Raw genomic sequence first — 20192 nt, forward strand, 5'->3', positions numbered from 1 at the left:
TAAAATGTAAGACTTCCATAAATCCAGAATAACTGAATTTGCAATCTCAGATTGCCCATCTGTCTGCGGGTGAAATGATGACGAGAATTGCAACCGTGTGCCAATGTTCTCCCAAATAGCCCTCCAAACAAACTCGTGAATCAAGGATCTCTGTCGGAGACTATTGTCTCAGACATGCCATGTAGTCTGAATATCTGTGCAATGAACAGTCGTGCTAAATGATCCAGCTTGACTGTTTTCTTCACTGGAATGAAGTGAGCTTGCTTGCTAAATCTATCGATGACAGCACAAATGCCATTATGCCGACTCTGTGTCTTTGGGAGATCAAAAATGAAATCCATCGCAATACTTTTCTAGGGGAAGGTGGGAATAGATAACAATCCATGTGCCTTATGCCTGTCAAACTTCACCTTCTTGCATACTAAACACCTGCGTACAAAGTCATCCACATCTTTCTTGAGTCTCGGCCAAAAGAAGTAACGCTCCACACCTTTCAAGGTGGTGTCGATGTTGCGGTGACCCGTAAAAAATGGACAAAGGCACTCAATCAGAACCTTTTCCCTGAACGGCTGTGTAACGCACAACATCGTTTTCTTCATCAAGTAGCCATCCTGTGTGGAATATCCCGCTACTACCTCCCCATTCTGTATTCGAGTGAATACATCGGAAAAATCCGGATCTTTGACGTACTGATCAACCATGTCCTCGAAGCTTCTATGATGAATTGTGGAAATAGCCAAGACGAGGGGCTTCCGAGACAAAGCATCTGCCACCAAGTTTTTATGTCCCTGAACATGAACAATCTCGAAGTGAAACTGTCACAAGATGTTAGCCCATCGCATCTGCTTTTCCGAAAGCTGCCTCTGTGACAAGAAATAGCGTAAACTCTAATGATCAGTGAAGACCGTAAAATCGGCTCCCAGTAGGTAATGTCGCCACTAAGTAAGAGCATGGATAACCGCCAAAAGCTCTTTCTCATAAATCTGTGCTGTCAATTCCAGCCTTGAAAACAATCGGCTCTCATAGGCAATGACATGGCCCCTGTTTGTTTTGTAGGCGTAATCGAGGGCGATTACAATTCTTTCAAGAGGGGGTATGTCACAAACTAGTGACATGGCAGGCTCCCGGCTTTTGGAGATTAAAGCTTTTGAGTTGAGAAGCTTTTGGAGAATATTGCTTTTGACTTAATAATTTTTGGGGCTCTGCTCTTGGGCATCCCTTGTAAGAATAAATAAGTCCCTTTGGGACTCATTCCTCAAAGCATATGGACGCAGAGTCTGAGAGTGAGTACCCGCCGACTCTCTTGTACTTTGCACATAGATTAATATAAAAAGAAATACCGATAGGGGCGCCAGTCTTTGGGGCCAATACCTCTTGGCACGGAAGTACGCCGGGCATTGTCGTTTTTTGTTAAAGTGAATCTCTGTTGTGTCGCGGTAGAATCTAGACTTGGGATGTCCAAGTTTGTTACAACAAACACTTCACAACATAAATTTTAAACCTGCTGGCTGTTGTAACAACCATCTTTTAGATCCACATAGCAGCCTAATGTGACAAAGAGCAGTAAAACAACAATCTGCTGCAAGTTGCAACACCGTCTTTCAAATGTGTGCAGAGAGCTGATGCAATGGCCATCTTTCAAACCCGCAGAGCAACGTATGACCACCTTCTTTCAGGGTCGCACATCAATTATTCAAAACATAACTTCAAATCCTCTCTCAAAATAAAAACTGATACAACACCGTCTTTCAGGTGTGCACGTTGCAGTGCTGATGCAACAACTTTTGCAAGTCCATAGATGCTTAAAACAAAATATTTAAAGCTACATAATAGTTCAGGAATCTTCAAGTTTCTCCTTCGGTTTCACATCCAATTGAAACATCCTGCGAGTTAGTGCATCTGGGATTGAATGACCTACATGGCTAACACATTGGGAATCTTGCCTGGGCTTTGCCTTAACACCTGTGTCAAAGTGACAATCTTCTTGCCGGAAGTCCAAAATTGCCGAATTCTTGTAAAACCAAGGTATTCTCGAGAGAACATCTAAATGAGGTAGCTTCATGATGTAAATCCACTGGTCCAAAATAAACCTGTATTAATCACAAAAAAACTGCAAACACAACTGTAAGTTGAAAAGGAACTTCAATAAACCAAAGTAAAGGCAATGGAGAGACGGAATTCCCCTCCCAAGAGTAATGGCCTTCAAGACAAGCGCCCCCAAAGGGTATTTGTTCCTTTATTAATCAAAAGTTAGTGCTCCTCCTCTTAGAGCTCTACAGGCTCCAAAGGACATCTGTGTGATAACTTGCACACAGTTCAGGTTCTTATAAAGGCAGTAAACTGACAAAAATGCTACAAACACAATTGAACTTGAAAAGGAGCTGCAGGGCTGCAACAAGGCAATGGAGGGACAGAGTTTCCCTCCCAGAAGCATTGGCCCTCAAAACGAGCGTCCCCAAAGGGTATTTGTTTCTTTACTAAGGTAGGTTACAACTCCCAAGTGCTCTTCCTTTGAGAACTTCACGGGCTCCAAGGTACATCTGTGTGATAATAACTAGCACATAGAATTGGTTCTTATAAAGTCCCTTGTGCTTTAAAAGCACATCCCAAAAGCAATACAAGGTCAACTCTCATCCAAAAGCAATAGCAATGTGCGTTTTTTATGTAAAAAGCCAAAAAACAAGCTTTTTGATTGTCTTCCCTGTTTCAAAGAACTCTAAAAATCTCTTCAACCATTGAGAATTTGGCAATGCTGCAAAAATCAAAGTAGAACCTCTCGACGAGCCCTTTGCATTGACGCGAACGGAATTCAATTTCGAAAATCTTGAAAGTTTAGGGTTTGCAGCCACGCTATCAGTATTGGCTTTCCTTGCATTAACAATGGAGGTACAAGAGCTTTTCCATCCTGTATGCCATGGTACCTTCAATGGAGACCTAGCCGTCAACTCACCTAGTCCTCAGCTGAAAGGCTCATATTTAAGGGTTGAAAGGTAGAAGATGGGCGGAAATTACAATGCATCCGCACTACTGCCAAAAAGCAGGTACTTGGGGCTGATTTACAGCCGTACAAGGTAGCTCAATGCCAAAGCAGACTGCTAGCCTTGATGATGGACAGCCCCTCACCTAAAATTGGTGCTAATTAGGGGTCCCCTAAATGAGCTCTACAGGCTGCACAGGACTTGGGAGGCTGCAATTGCATTGCTACAGGTATCAACTTTCAAGAGGGTGCACATGGGCGATAGAGGGCTACTGCACTGCCAGCAACGCGCGCTTTTTTTTGGTAATCAATTTCAAATAGCTAGTGGGAAGCCTTCGGTTCAGTGTGCAATTCACAAAAATAAGCAATTTAAATGACCCCCTACGTGCTTAGAACAGGCTTTTCAAAGCATAAATTAAAAAGACCCCTTATGCACTTGGTACAAGAAATTCAGCTTTCCTGAGATGACTAGTGACCAGAAGGTGACTGGCCCAAACTGCCACATCGAAGCAGCCTATCAAAATGCCATCTGCACCAATGTAGCTTATTGTGCAAAAAGAACCTTACAGATTCTAACAGTCCAACTTGGCAGATGGATATTTCAGGAGACTTATAATGTTCTAAAATATCTATTTTCCATAACCAACCACTCACACCCCCCCCCCCCTCCCTTACTCCATCCATCACTAGACACAACTTGCAAGACCAACCAACTTCAGGGCACCTCGAAATCCATCTGCAGCAGCACAGCACTTTATACTCACGATTCCTGCGCCACTTTCACCATAATTGCCCAAACCAATTGTACTCAAATCACCAAGGAATCGTACAAAAAGACAAAGAGCTGCTACCAAAAAAAGCACAAAAATCCTAGCCATATCAGTCACTTATCCTTTTCAAGGAAAACATAGGACTGACCAGCAACTTTGTACTATGCTTGCCAATGCCACTTAATAGAAGCAGGAACACGGAAAAGGATAAAGAGACAAAATGCCAACCTAACTTGTGAGACACGCACCTGAAATGCTAAACCAGTGCTGAACAGTAGGACAAGAACAAATTCAAAATACTGATCAATAGACCACAACGACTCCACAGCTCCTTCTGCATATGATACAAAGAAATTGAGGGCCGCAGGAGCCAGTACTGCATAAGCAAACGCAAGTCCAGTATAGAACAGAAGAGATGAGCCCAATACGATGGGCCCAAGAAACTTCCTTTCACTTCGGGTAAGTCCTGGGAGAACAAAAGCAATAATTTCATAAAGGATCACAGGACTTCCAAGGAGAAGACCAGAGTAACCTGAAACCTGCAAGAAAATAAACATTCAAAAACTATCACGATTGATTATCTGACTTTCCAACCATAGCGAGCTGCCGCAAAAAGCCTTACCTTGATGGTTGTGAAAAAATATTCTCCAGGAGAAAGCTGTAGAAAGCGAACACCTTGCAAATATACAGGTGCCTCCAGAAATACAATTAGATCCTTTGCAAAAGCAAAACAACCCAAAATGGCCACACCCACAACTGCCACTGATATAAGTATGCGATCTCTAAGCTCATCCAAATGATCAAAAAGGCTCATCTCCACATCATCTGGAAGATCATCTTTTGACGGATAAAGCCAAGATGATAAGCTCCCAGGGCCCTGATTTGCTGAATCTTCTTCCTCCTCCTGCAAATCTGCTGGAAACAAAACCATGATTGTTCATACCATGGGCAAAATATAATGAAGCTCTAAAGTCAAGTACAAAGCTAATTCAAACAAGATTTTATTCATTCTGCAACAAATAAAGAATTGAGGCACAATGTGGAACTTGAACCATCAGCTGAAACTTCAGAGCCGTTTTGTGCAAGTATGATGCCCATAGAATCATCATATGTTTCTGGACAACTACAAAGGAAAGTTGGAAGGACTTAGTTCAAAGGTTCTTCTTACAGAGAGTCCACCGTCAGACTGTTTCCTTAAAGGGAGCCCTAGATTGTAACTGCGCAACACACAAAAGAACAAGAAATGGGAAGTGCCCAATAGTACTTCAACATATAAAAACGCTCCCACATAAAAAATCAATTGGAGACAGCCATAACATGAAAAGAACACGATAACAGTGGTCTTCAGTACCGCAAATCTAGAACAACTCTAATCTCATCCGATTGTTTCTAGCCCCCAAAAACTGGTGTGAGGGCATTAGTGAAGCCTCTGACTTCAAAAAATAGCATAAATGAGATAAAAGACTGCCCCATTCGATTTGCACCCTACCTCAAGGTAAAACACTAACTTTCTCCCCTCACCTTTGCCCATGTGAATGTGAACATGCAGAATACCTCGGGCATGAACAGCAGATACAAAAGGTTTCACTCAAAAATGCATGACGTTGAAAGACTACCAGTTGGTCTTTCTTCAACTGCTGATCCAACACTGGAACTTGAGCTTTCATCTTGGCTTTCAGCTCGACAAAGAGGAGCCATTCTGTGCCGCTGGAGAACGGCTTGCATTTTGTCACCTGTTCTTAGAACGGAATTCCTGGATATGGCAGGAAAAGCCCACAAACATCTTCTTGAAGAGATATGAGAATGAAAAGGGTCCTCAAAGAGCTTAGCTGCTGAAGCAATTTGTGTTTTAGGAAAGTAGCCAACTGCAGCCATTTCCTTTTCTCGCCTCCAAGCCAAGAGAACTTAATGAAGCGATACGATTGGGGTTTAAACGAGAGCGAACAGAACAATGATCAAGTAATTGACACCTTGGAGAAGAAGAGATGGCGTCTATCCTTGTAACGATTACGTGTTTCCACGGCTCAGACTTCTGAGCTCTCAACTCATTTCTTCTTAAGATTGTTGTATATACATGGTTTTCTAGCCTCCTTAGTAAAGCATGGCACTATTGGAAGCAATTGTGGACGTTAGATGAAGCTTGTCGATTAATGCCACATGGCAAGATAATGATGGGAAAAAAAATTGTATCTCTTGTAAGAAGGCATTTGAGTGGGGGCTTTTTGGGCATGCCATTGTGAAATATCAGAGCTAGTGTTGTCACAGTAGATCATCATACCATCTGGAATCTCAATACCAAAGTCTACCCGACCATGACTCTTTGCATATTGCCATAGCTGCTCCATGACGTTTAATCTTTGTACTTGATAATGCCATAGTGGGTGCTTCTTGCTATTCTAAGTAATCATACTATTTTCAAGAGAGAATGCAAAACCACTCGTAGATCTTTTATCCATAATATCTCCTACTGAATCTACATATGTGCAACCACAGAGACAAATTTGTGCATTCTTCTCATAGAACATCCCAAAATTGGTAGTAGTTATCTCTTAATCCTTCATCCTTCGTCAAGATGACTCTTATATGGCTTTCACATAAATTGATTCACAACACCCACTATGTATATCAAATCTAGTCTTGTAATTATCAAATATATGAGACTTCCAACCACCATCTTGCGATACATAGTGACATTCTCAATGTAGTGTCCATCATCCCAACAACTTCATGCTTTGATCAAGTGGTGTGTTAACTAGTTTACATGTTGACATGCCATACATTTCAAGTATATCCAAATCATATTGCCTTTGTGTCATCCAAATGCCCAATACTATATCAATGATTTCAATGCCCAAGAAATATCTCAACTCTCCCATATCCTTCATCTCAAACTCCTTCAACTTCTTTTTGAGACAACAAAAAAATCCCTATTCTGGCTTCTGATAAGAATCAAGTCATCAACATAAATGACAATAACAACAATCTCTCCGTCAATATGCTTCACAAACAATGACTGGGCCACAATAGACTACTTGAAATCAATCTTCATCGTAACAATCTCTCCGTCAATATGCTTCACAAACAATGACTCGGCCACATTAGACTACTTGAAATCAATCTTCATCATAGGACCGTGCTTATCTTCTCACACCATGCACTAGGTGCCTACTTCAAACCAAAAAGTGATTTCTTCAATCTACACAAATAACGTGAAAAATTAGGATGCTTATAACGTTTAGGTTGTGTCATGTAAACTTCTTCTTGCAAGTTAACCATTCAAAAAAGCATTCTTAACATCCATGTGCCACAACTTTTAACCATCCAAACTCGCCATGTCCATCACCATTCTCACTAATGTGAGTCTTTGCAAATGGACTAAATTTCTCATTGTAATCAAGACCTTGTGTTAGTGCTTAGCGTTTAGCAACCAATCTTGCCTTGTATCCATACTTTTGAACGTTTTTAGTCAAATGAAACACTACATAAAGCTTTTCATGACCTAGTAATCTAGTTTGCTGCATTTGGAGAAATCTTATATGGTTGCTTCTTTGCCGCCTCTTGAAGCACCTATCAAACATGTTTGTGAAGGCTGTATTTGGGGTAAGATGTAGCGTTCTAAGTTTCCAAAGGATGGTTCAGTTAGGGCCACATGCAGGTTGCAGCTTGTGCATAGTGATGTTTGTGGGCCCATGCAAACTCCATCCTTGGGAAATTACCTTTACTTTGTGACTTTTATTGATGATTACTCCAGGCATGCATGGGTGTATCCACTTAAAGCGAAGTCCGAAGTGTTTATGGCTTGCCCTTTTCCTGTGATCGACCACGAACAATGAGAGCATTCCTAGTACCACGAGAAGCATCAATTTTCTTCCTGCTAACCTCTTTAGTGAGCAAACTGTCCTCAACATCAAGCTATGTTAAACCATCAGGAGGTGATGAGTTACTTATGGCTATGTAAAAAGTATCCCAACTTTCAGGCAATGTAACTAGCAAAAACATTGCTTTGACTGAATCGTTGAAATTGACTCCGTGCGCAAAAAGCTGACTGAAAATTGTGTTGAACTTATTGAGATGGTTGCACATGGGTGTGCCCTCATCCATCTTCAAATCTACCAACTTTTTTAGCCAATAAACTGCACTTTGCTTCTCATACAAGTCACATAGCTTCTTCCACAGCTCATAGCTAGTCTTTTTCACATTGAAGTACACATTCTTAGACAAAGCCAGCATGATGGTGGACCTGGCAAGCTCATCCAACTCCTACCAATCATACTCATCCATATCCTCATGCTTTATCCCCTTCATCCTTATCGGCCAGATCTGCTTCTTTTGTACTAAGACATTGTAAATTTGTTCCTTCCAAAATGGGAAGTTAGTGCCATCTAACTTCTCAATGTTGAACAAGAATTTCTTTGACGATGAATCCATCACTTGACAAGGAACAAAAGTGGTAGATCCGCTACACTAAACAAGATGATAGAAAACCTGATTTTCTTTTTGAGAGTCTCCCTTGCAAAATTGAATGTGTACAATGACTGAAACACTGATCCAAGTGGCTAAACTAGAAAGATAGAAGCTCAAAAAAGTATTATTGTTAGTGTCTCCAACTCTAGAATGGTGTCTCTGACCAACTAAACATTGTCAAACATATACGCATAAAGATGACAGCAATGCCAACAATGGCGGGTCAGCAGATGCACACTAATGCTGCACCAACCACATAAACATACATCCTATGTCGATGCCAAAACTCTGGGGATGTTGGGGGCTCACTCCAAAATCTGTATCATCGAAAGAATCTCCACATTTCAGAATCCCTTAGGTCAATAAAACCTTACCACGACCCTCAACAATAGGCTTTGCATATTTCCATCACAGTAAATAAACCGCATAAGATCTGACATCAACCAAATAAACCCTTTTTTGTAATCATTGCGGCAGTTTGTCTAATTTAACAGACCCTCAAGATCTTACACCAAATATGCATGTGACAGAGATTGCAAAAAGAGACTACAATGAAAACCTGTACGCAGAAGAATCGACAAGAGTACACCACCATGCTATCTGAACTGTATATCTCTATAATCATGCCAAATTTTCAGAAATTTCCTTTTGTAAAGTTGTAGATCACGCAAATATGGTTAGAATTGGCGGAAATCATTCTTGAAATATTGATTCTAACCAAAAGAAGATTGATCTGCAAAATCTGCAGCCTGTCCTACATGACCTACAGGCAGTCTGACTGACGTTTCTCTAAATTGGTGAAGATTTTGAGAAAACTTTCTTCTTCAAAGATGAAGAGGAAAAAAAATCATACAAGAATTGTGGGAATCGGCGTGAACTCAAACCTTTTGGTAGGCCAAAACAGATCTGCAAAAATGTGCTGCAATTTTTTACTTCTTCATCGCCTACTTCCCTGCTGAGCTCCAATGGTGCCTTTGATCCTCTAGCTCTAATACCAGTTGAAGTGCACGAGCGAGAGTGTGCGTGTGTGTGTGTGTAGCAATGGAGATGAGAGAAGAAGATAGGGGTCACATGTTTTGGGTAGACTCAAAACACAATACTGTTTTATCGTTACGAGTCCTTATTGTTTTATGTAGAATGCATGGTCAGTGTTAGTTCCCGGTTAATGTCCGGCCGTCCAACACTTAGGCGTGGCACATTGGGCTTTACCACCCCAACATTTACTGGCATGCAAAGTATGCACCATCCATTTTGGCATGTCTCTAACCTGCTTATTCTCAGCCCTTTCCACATCTGTACATTTGCATCAGTAATAGTATGATCTGTAACGTTTTTAGAAACCCCGTAGGTTGTACATTTGCCTCATTTGAATTTACATTCAAATTTCCACCACTGAAAACTATCATAAATGTCTTGTGAGCTTACATTATTGTCTTTAGTACATGACAACAAGGTCTAAATAATTTTTTGTGCTGCATTTGTGGCAGCGAAGCATAAGTCAAACAACCAAAAACACGCATGTGATCAATAGATGGCTTTCTATCATGCCATACTTCATATGGAGTCGTAGACTGCAAAGCTTTTGTAGGACACCTGTTAAGTACATAAGTGGCACACATGATAGCCTCAAGCCAAAACGAATAAGGCAAAGTTTGACCTTTGACCATAAATTGTGCCATTTTCATAAGTGACTTGTTTTTTTCTCTCAACAACACCATTTTGCTGAGGTGTATATTGCACTGTACATTGGTGTTTTATCCCACAACTAGCCAAAAATGCAATAGTTTATAAGACATATACTCCCCCTCTTGATCAAAACGGAGGGTGCCCATAGTAGTACATTTAGAGAAATTTTCAGCCATAACCAAAATTTCTTGAAGTACATAAACACTTTGGACTTCGCTTTAAGTGGATATAGCCATGCATGCCTAGAGTAATCATCAATGAAAGTCACAAAGTAAAGGTAATTGCCCAAGGACGGAGTTTGCATGGGCCCATAAACATCACTATGCACGATTTGTAACCTGCATATAACCCTAATCGAACCATCCTTTGGAAACTTCAAATGATGTATCTTACCCAAAATACAATTGTAATGGAATTGGCCTATTAACTTGAGAGTAGAGGAAATTAGAGAGAGTACTTTTGATAAACTACTTTGTAAGCATAGCGGGTGAACATAACTGAAGATAACAACATAAACATAGCATTTAGTTAACTTGGCATGAACAATACTTTTGCAAGAGAGAGAATTTAGAGAACATGATAACAGTTGAGGACTGGATTTATGTGGAGTCCGTCCCCCCTCCAATAGGCATTTGTATTATGATTTCTCCCATCAAGAGAGACTTGTTACAATACAATCTTTGTGTTCCTTGTGACCTAGGTGATGCAATGAAGATGGAAAGCTTCAAGCATCACGAGCATAACATAAAGTTTGTGGAAAGCATTAACTATCCCAAGCATCGGTCCCAAGACCTCAAACACCTTCGAAGGTGGAGAGAGCTAGTAGGGAATGAGGGTAGGGAAGAGGAAGGAGAAACATTTCATAGGAGAAAGAACTAGTTCCTCACTTATCAATACTCTTCTTGCTAACATACATAATAGCATAGTAATGAAGATGGAGAAGATGGCAAGCTTAAGCATTGAAGCATGGCTCTTGGTTGGATTTGCATTCCATAGCCAAGAGTGTTGGTGTAGGCTCTCAACCTCTACTTGCTTGGAGAAGAAGAGGGAGCTCTTGTACTTTGTACTTCACACAATGAGAGTGTGTATGGGAGAGTATACCCCCTAAGCATGCCCCCTACTTGCTTTGGTCGACCCCCCCTTGTAGCTCATGCTTGAAGTTCATTGGACCCCTCCATGCCTAGCCAATCACAAGCAGGAGGTAAATCAAGTAACAAGGGTAGCCCTGGGACAAGTGTCCCCCTTTCCCCGTTGAGAGAGAGAACTTGATAAATGTAGAAACAATTATATTAAATCTTCTAAATTATCATTGGACCCCTTGGGTGGCCAACCAATAGGCTTTAGGTACACTATGAGTGCAACATGAGGAGGAACTTGACAAGTGTCCCTTTTGCTTTCTTTGTACCAAGCTTGCCTTGAGTGAGTGTGTGAGTGTTCTCTCTCATCCCCCCTCTAGTAGAGCTTGCCCCCTCGTTGTAGGGATTAGCGTTGACTTTTGCACACCTCAAGACACTCAACTTTCGAAGTCGGTTCCCACCACAAGCTTGGCCCTTAAGCCCCTTAAGCTTGGGCTGGGTTCCTACCTCAAGTACAACCCTAGAATCTCAAGCATGACAAGCACCTCAAGAATCTCAGTCATCAAGCACCTTAAGCACCTCATTCAAAAATCACCTCAAGCACCTTAGTCATCAAGCATGTCAAGCACCTTAAGCTTAGGTCGGGTTCCCACCTCAAGCTCAACCCTAGCTTACCTAAGGTCAAAGGGCTTTTACACTAAATATTGAAGGTCTTCAATGAAGTTAACCCTAAGGTCTTTATGCTCCATTAGTTAACCTTGCTCTTTGATAGACCATCTCTCATTTGGGCCCCATTACCATTGGCCCCGTGTTGAGATAGATTTAAAAGCACATGTCTATATCCTAACCCTTATTCCTGTTTATTCTTCCACATTAAATGATCAATTTAATATGAGAAAATCATTTGGGTTGGTTAGTTATTAGATTTTATGACATTACCTCTCTCTTGAAATCATAGTCGTCCTCGACGGATGAGGTAGAAGAGATAAAGCCTTAGTCATTAGTCAATCTTACTTAGTGGGTAGAAGATCCCTTTTTACCCTACGATATCTTTCCAAGATGGATGACTAATCCATTTGGTGCTTGGGAGACATAGCTGCTGCAAGCATGTCTGCTCTTTAGTCCATTTCATTCTCCCAAAGTAGAGTGACAAATTCTACTTGGTGTTTGAGAGACGTCGTCATCACAAACATGATTCTAAGCATGTATACTGTTGAAATTTGTGCACAATGAAAAAGAGAACTAGTCTTATAAGACAAAAACATTGGTCATTTAAAAGAAATTTGTACATGTGCTTACTCTAATGTAGCATTGTAAGGATTGACAAGGTTCATACTATCCTTAAGCTGTATTCCTTGCATCCATCTAGCATCTTCAAAAGGATAATTTTTGAACTTAATAAGATACCATCGGAGAATCTTACCATGTCGTAGTACCTTGTCTTCATGCCGAAGAATAGCTTTGGGTTGTAGCACCTCTTCTTGGTATTCAACTTTGGGAGGGTCTTCAATAATTGGTTCACTTGGTGGATCTCCTTTGTAGGGCTTTAGTAGGCTCACATGAAAAGCATTGTGTATGAGCCAATGGTTGGGCAACTTGAGTTGATAAGCCATCTCATTGATAGGCTTCAAAGAGTTGGAAAGGACCATAGTATCTTTTTGCTAGCTTATCATAATACTTTTGATGGCCCGTAGGAATTTTGCCCGTCGTTCGCCTTAATTGAGCCTTAGGAAACTTAAGTAAGACCCGATCATTTTCTTTAAATGTTAAGGCCCTTCTGTGCTTGTCAGCAGTAACCTCCTTAATCTTTTGAAAAGATTCTTGTAGGTTACAGCTATACTCATCGACAATGAAGATCTTCCCATGTACTTTAAGTAGCAAGGGACTTTTAGGTCTTCCCTCTATGATCTTAGAAGGTGCTTTTCCTGTAGAAGTATGTACAGTATTATTGTAGGCATACTCTACAAGAGGTAAGTACTTTTCCCATTGTGAGCGTTGATTTACTTCTATAACATAAGTCTTTAGTAGATCAAGTATCGTAAGATTGGCTGTCTCACTTTGGCTATTCGTTTGTGGGTGATAGGCTGAAGAGAAATTCAATCTTGTTCCCAGATTTTCAAAGAGATCTTTCTAGAAATTGTTGGTCATTCTAGGATCTCTATATGACACGATGGATGTTGGTAATCCATGGTGTTTGAAAATCTATGATATGAAGAGAGTTGCCATTTGGTGTGCCTTAATAGTCTTTTTGACAGGAATAAAGTGTGCTTGCTTGCTAAACCTGTCAACTATTGTCCATATTCTTGTATTCCATGGATAGACTTGGGTAATCCAAAGATGAAATCCATGGATATACTCTTCCATGGTGAATTTGGGATAGGCAATGGCTGGAGTAATCCAGGTTGCTTCCCTCTATCATACTTGGTCTTTTGGCATACTACACATTTTGAAACATACTCTTGTATGCCCACTTTCATGGTAGGCCAATAGAAATGTGTCTCTACTCCTCGGAGAGTAGGTTGAATGCCTCTATGCCCCGCATAGGGAGGAGCATGGGATTCATACATAACTTTCTCACGAAGGGAATGAGTAACGCATAGACTATTTCCGTGGAGAAGATAACCATCATGCAAGGTGAATGGTTCCTCTTTCTTCCCCAAAGTAAGGGCTAACATTATGTCTTTAAAGTTAGGGTCGGTAGCATACTCATCTATCATAGAAGATAGATAATTGTGAGTAGCTATAGACATCTCATTAACTTTTGGTTGTCATGAAATTGCATCAGCCACTTGATTGTGCTTACCATCAATGTGAGCAATATGGAAATTGAATTACAAAAGAATATTTGCCCACCTCATTTGTTTGTCTGAAAACTTGGTTTGTGTCAATGAAATACTTGAGACTTTGGTGGTCGGTTCGCAGAATGAATGGAGTCCCCAGTACGTAGTGCTTCCATGTGTTTAGGGCATGTAGAACAACTAAAAGCTCTTTCTCTTAAATGCCCAAGACTCGTTCATCTGTATTGAGCCTTCGGCTCTCATATTATATGGCATGCCCTTCTTGAATCAAAACTGCTCCAAGGCAATCATCACAAGCATCACATTGGACCTCAAATGGTTTTGAGCGATCCGGAAGCATGAGGACTAGTTGGCAAGTAAGTTTTTCTTTGAGTGTATCAAAAGCATTTTTCTCCTTAGCAGTCCATATATACTTAACGTTCTTCTTAGTTAAGTCATGTAGTGGTCCTACTACTTGAGAGAATTTTGCTATGAAGTGTCTATAGTATGTGCACATACCAATAAAGCTTCTTAGCTCATGTAGATTCCTTGGATTAGGCCATGCTTTTATTACCTCTAACTTCGATGGATCCATACGGATACCATCTTGAGAGATAATATTATCTAGGTATTGAATCTCTTGAAGGAAAAATTCGCTTTTCTTTTGGTTGAGAAAAAGCTTGTTCTCCCTCATTGCTTGAAAAATCACCTGGAGATGTTGCTTTTGTTCCTCCAGAGATTTGGAGTAGATGATGATATCATCAAAGAACACTCCAGTGAATTTGCGGTAGGGTCTAAATTTTTTTCCATTAGACAATTTAACGTGATCGGTGCATTAGTCAAGCCAAAAGGCATGACTGGATATTCATAAAGACCAAACGTTGTGCGAAACGCAGTCTTTATGATATCTTCATCCACTATCCGTACTTGATGATAGCCACTTTTAAAGTCAATCCTACTGAAGTAGGTAGAGCCTTGTAGCTTATGAAACAGATCTTCTACCCGAGGCACGCGAAATTTGTTTTTGATAGTGATGGTTTAGTGCTCGATAGTCCACACACATACGGTATGTTCCATCTTTCTTTTGCACTAAAATTATTGGAGAACAAAAGGGAGAGGAGCTAGGTCTCACCATCCCTTTGTCAACCAATTCTTGTACTTGCCTCATGATCTCCTCTTGTTGAGCTTGAGAAACTTGATAGGGAGGCTTGTTAGGCAGTGAGCTTCTTAGAAGGAGCTCAATGTGATGGTCATCATCCCCTCGTTTTGGAGGTAAGTCCATAGGGATATCATCGATGAACACATCTTGGAATCCTTTTAGAAAATTAGACAAGTCTAACTCTTCTTGATTCCTACCATTTACATTTGATGAAACATTAGGATCTTTTATAGACTATTTGACAAAAATCATGTACGCAGAAACTAAGCTCTTCATTGATTTATCAAAAGCAGGAGGATTTACAAGTGGTATAGTACGACCGCACTCACTAGCATCTATATACATGTTCTTTCCCCTGTAGGTGAAGTAGATTCTCCTTTCAAGGAATTTCAAGTTGGCAGCCATGCGATCAAACCATGGTGCCCCTATGATAGGGGTCTTATCGTGTGGCGAGCGAGATTTTCCGAGCGAAGAAAAATCCAAGCAAATGAATAAAGAAACCAAATGGGCTTTGTTAAGAAAGATGAATGAAGATCCTACTTAAATTCTAGTAGGATCTTGAATCCCTAAGTAATCGTAGCATTAGCATTGCTCAAAATTAGACTCTAGATTCTTTTGGACAGTTGATGCTTGATGTCGAGCAATGAGAAACCCAAGCTAGTAGCAAAGCTATTACAAACCATGCAATGATCCACAACTACATTCAACACCATAATTTTTATTTTAACTTTAAATTTTAAGGAGCAATCTAATGCAAGTCAACAATGCTCATACATCTACAAAGTTTCTAAACTATACTAAGAGAGAATTGCCATATCTTATACCAAAAAAAGAGAGATTTCTTTAGAGTTGTAAGATAGCGTGGAATATTTAGTAGAATATAGAGAATAGCATGTCGTGCCTCTGCACTCTAATAACGACAAGAAATGCTATGGTTCTATCTTGTGACTATGAAGAGTCACACTCGTCATCAATAAAGCATTGCGTCTCTGACACTTCTTGTGGGTGTCAAAATCGTATCGTATATCACTAGCCATGGTTTTTGCAATCCCCTCAGTATAAACTGGCAACACACTTCCATACAAAAAGAAAAAGATAAGTCTCACAATCCACATGTAAGCAATACAAAATCTACATCATAAAAACACAAGAAATCTCAAATTGTTGTGTGAATCATTATCCATAATTTCCAAATATTGAACAATGATACCAAAAGGTGACAAAATAGCATAAAAGTATGATGGAAACATAAAATAGGGGGGAAATGAAGTGTAAGGTGGACTCTCACCAGTCATCAAAGGGGTTGACACGCGAAGGCATGTCACCCACATCATCAACATCAAGAAAGGTGGAAGCTCCCTCTTTGCTTCACTTTTTAGGGCGAAATAATGGTTACACATAATCTGAAATCAAAGTGTCATCAATGTTGACTGCTGCACGCACCTGCCCTGTGCCTAAGCATGTTGCCAATACAGGTGTTGTACCACATCCCAACTCCAAACAAAGACCTCCATGCTTACAAAGAAGCTCCACAAAACATGCAATAGAAGAGTGAATTTGTTGCAAGCCACCACGACATGGCTCCCTTGATGATGATCTCGCTAGAGAAGATTCTGGAAGATGGTGCATCATGTAAGAATCCAAAGGTTGCATGCCAAGTCGATTGAATAGTGGGGTGCTCTCAACCACAAAGCAAGGTGGTTGCATGCCAACCCTATGCACCATAAGTAAGAGAGAACAATGACACTACACCACCACATAGACAATTAGAGGGCAATCACAATAATAATAACAGACACACCAAAATGAAAAACAACAAGTTAATATGTAGAAGAGCATTACCTCAATCCGACCACCAAAGCTATTACCATAACCATAAGCTCCATGATGGAGGATTGCAATGTGACGATGAATAGCCATCTCTGATGCACGACAAAATATCTCAACCCAGCCAATGGTATCTCCTGCAAGAGGTTTCAAAAGTCACATTAGAAAACACACAACAAAAATAGACAAGTACTATATAAAATTATGATTGAAGCAAAAACCTGCCATAGAGATCATGATCAACAACCACCCTGAGTCTGACAAAGTTGAATATGCAAGTTGCATGCCTGCAGGAACATGATCCTCGCTACAAATATCCCAAAGGGGCACAATAGGGGAGGCTAAGTGGGAACCACCAAAGGGAAGATCCAAGAAAATAAAATCAGCATCCCATGTGACTGTTCTCCCACCACGCACGCACAAGGTCCCATCGAGGCGTGCACATTCCATGTGCTCATGAACACGAATCCATGTTGGATGTCGAACACCGACCCTAAAATCATTAGCAATGGCTATGTAGTCCCCAAAAATGGCCATGCATCGTGGGTCAGACAATGAGGACAGAGAAGACAATGGAATTTCAATGATGTAGACAAAAGAAATGGTTTTCTTTGCAACAATCTCCCGAAGAGGTACTGTGATACAAGAGGCTAAACAAAGTGACTTAACTCCAATAAATGAACAAAACAAACAACTGCATCGCAAGTGAAAGCTCACCATGCTCTTGCTCCATGTTTTCATCTACCCTAGTCTCAACAATCACCTCCTTTCCCTTGTGAGAACTATTTGTAGCTTAACACAATATTACCAGTATGTAAAACAAATAATCCAAGGAAAAGGAGAGTTTAAAGCTCTTCGACAAATTATGTTTGAGACTATTTTGAGTAACCATTTACCCGATGTCACCTCATCCACTCTAAGAGGGAGAGGCAGATCGACGGATGTGCCACCAACTCTCATAGTATTGTGAGGCTCTCTCTCTCTCTCTCGACAATACATGCCCAGAAGCCATGTCTATCCACCATGGACATGTCTCCATCTCCCAAGTAGTGAGCTTATGCATGGAAGGGGAGTACATGCATCCTTCCCCAGTAGATAGTTGTGCTCACTGCTTAGCTAAGAATGGAATCCCTGGAAGAAAGCCTTTTCCAACCAAGAATATTAGAAATCTAAAACAAAATAACAAAATAACATCACTACAAACTTCGTAATTATGAAAAGCTTGAACTAAAAGTATAATGAGCTTGACCTATAGGCTAGTCGTTGAGATGCCATGCGTATTGTGTCCACTTTCTTCATAGCTTGCTTGTCAACATCTTTTGTCTTAGCTTCAAGAGAGGTCTCCAAAGGATAAAGATAGGGTCGTGCTTCAAGCTTGAGCTCCTCAAAGTGAGAGGCAAGAGAGCAATCATGAGGCAACAAAATACCACCAGCAATGTTGCTTAAGTCCTCCACAAACTTTGTGGCCCTATCATCCTTTGTAGAAGGCCCTCTCTACGAATCCAACTACATAACAAGGTAGATGAGAAAAAACTAAAATAATCACAAAAAACTAGCAGCTCTACATAGAAGATTCTTGAAATTCAAAAGAAACTTTACCTACATGCGATACACATGATCTCCTTTCTTTAAACCATAAGATGCTCTAGTAATCTTGTATGCCTCAAGCAAGGAAGCCCATAATAGTTTCCTCAAGATAGGAGCATCATGCATAGCAATCAAGTTCAATTTCTCAAGCGTAGCCCAACTATCACGACTCCATTTGAGTGCAGAACTCGAACCATCCAATCTGGTCCAAGATTCGGATCAACAATATTTAGCAATTGCAGATTTTGAGCAACAAATAGAAAACCAAGTCTGAACAGCTATTACACTATGTGTAAAACACCCAAAACAAAAATGATTCAACCATCTTCCCAATGCTCTCTCCATATTTGAGTGCTAAATCATTCAATATCTTCTCCTCCTCTTTTATAAGTTCTTCATTTGTAATTGTGTGCCTAGATTGCTCTATTCTTTGGCTCAATTCCTTGGACATTTGAACCTTCAACACATACTTAAAAATAAATAATTTGCAAGAAAACAAGCACATACTCTTTGGCTCAATTACTTGGATATTTTATCCTTCAACACACGATTCAAAATATATAATTTTCATAAAAAGCAAACATGAGATCGTTCCAAAAAAGCAAGCCAAAGACACTTACATGTATAAGAGCTTTCCCAAGTATTGACAAGTAAGTGGATACCAAGGCTCCACACCCTTCGAGTATACTGCAGCAATCAACTTTTGATCTTTGTCTGGTAGCCCCGTTACATAGGCTTCATGATCCGCTGCACAAATGTGGGAGCAGTTGACAAGCTCATCCCTAAGATGAATGACTACAAGAGCATGTTTGTTCATGCTATTCCAAGGTCATATACAATACATACAAAGTCAAAAACATAACATAGACATTTTTAGCTACAATATATAGAAAGTCATGAAACTTACAAATTCATTATTTGCAAGCTATTAAGCAGAGCTATCTCTGGCACTCGAGTAGGATCAATAACTGTACAAAGCACACTATAATGTTTCTCTCGATCAGTGGAGAGTCTCTCTTTAATAGCAACCATCCAAGCGATCGTTCTATGATTACCCTCCCAAACGTAGAACATTTTATTAGAGAGAACTTGAAGATTTGGTCTTTTAGAAATCTCAATTTTAAACTCTTTACGTATATCAACCCATATTGGGTCCCATGAAGTAAGAAGGTCCTCTGCAAAATAGATAAGCATAGATAGAAAAGCATACTCAACTACTATTTATGAGAACAAAAAAAAACACCATAGAAACAGATAGTAGGAAAGATCAAAGCAGAGAAATTAAATACCTGTCACATAAGCTTCCTCCTTCTTGCAATTCCAAATTGAAACAATAAAAGCTCCTTTTTCTTGCATGTAACCCTCCTTTGCAAAAGCAGCTTTTGATCCACTAACATCATCTTGTAAACCTCTCACCCTTGCATAAGGGATCAATCAACATAAAGGAATTGGTGGACAATCAAAACAACTAAACATGCAAGTACATTGAAGAATATCTTGTCCTCTATGCATGTAAAGTTTGTGCTCATCCCCTGTCTCAGTATCTACTGCTACTTCATCTCTTATGACATAAGGCACTATTTGTAAACATGCCTCTTGTGGGGCAAGAGATTCATCAACTTCATTTAGGACCCAAGCCCCAAGTCCTAACTTTGCATTCTCCTCCTCCTGTGTCTCCAAACCTTCTGTCATATCTGTGAGAGAGACTACACTTATTTGATCACTGCTCTCTAAGATACTGGAAGCTTGTGTTGAAGAAAGTCGTCTCCTTCTGCGACCTTGTCCATGAATTGAAGGACTTGCAAAACAAAACCAAAACTACTTTATTTACTTCATTGAAATTTCCTCTAGGTGTACATGCCGACGCGG

The 20192-nt window shown here is 40.2% G+C and overlaps 1 protein-coding gene across 3 annotated transcripts in view; it reads right to left on the reverse strand.

Annotated features, from left to right (window-relative positions):
- The window catches only part of APG2 (Sec-independent periplasmic protein translocase), a 55096-nt gene extending 49290 nt beyond the window's left edge, over positions 1–5806 (reverse strand). Inside the window, exons 1-4 of one of the 3 annotated variants that reach the window (XM_086490546.1) lie at positions 5364–5806; positions 4370–4659; positions 3996–4286; positions 1919–2074 (exon numbers count right to left, since the gene is read on the reverse strand). In XM_086490546.1, coding sequence (XP_086346672.1) covers positions 1919–2074; positions 3996–4286; positions 4370–4659; positions 5364–5622 — 996 coding nt within the window. In that variant the 5' untranslated portion in view covers positions 5623–5806. Of the gene's footprint in view, positions 1–1918; positions 2075–3995; positions 4287–4369; positions 4663–5363 lie in introns of all 3 variants that reach the window. The other 2 variants (XM_086490545.1, XM_086490547.1) reach the window with 2 other exon arrangements.
- Positions 5807–20192: the final 14386 nt, after the last annotated feature.

Source organism: Adiantum capillus-veneris, chromosome 19 (assembly GCF_014529385.1).
Source record: "Adiantum capillus-veneris isolate H3 chromosome 19, ASM1452938v2, whole genome shotgun sequence".
NCBI lineage: Eukaryota > Viridiplantae > Streptophyta > Polypodiopsida > Polypodiales > Pteridaceae > Adiantum > Adiantum capillus-veneris.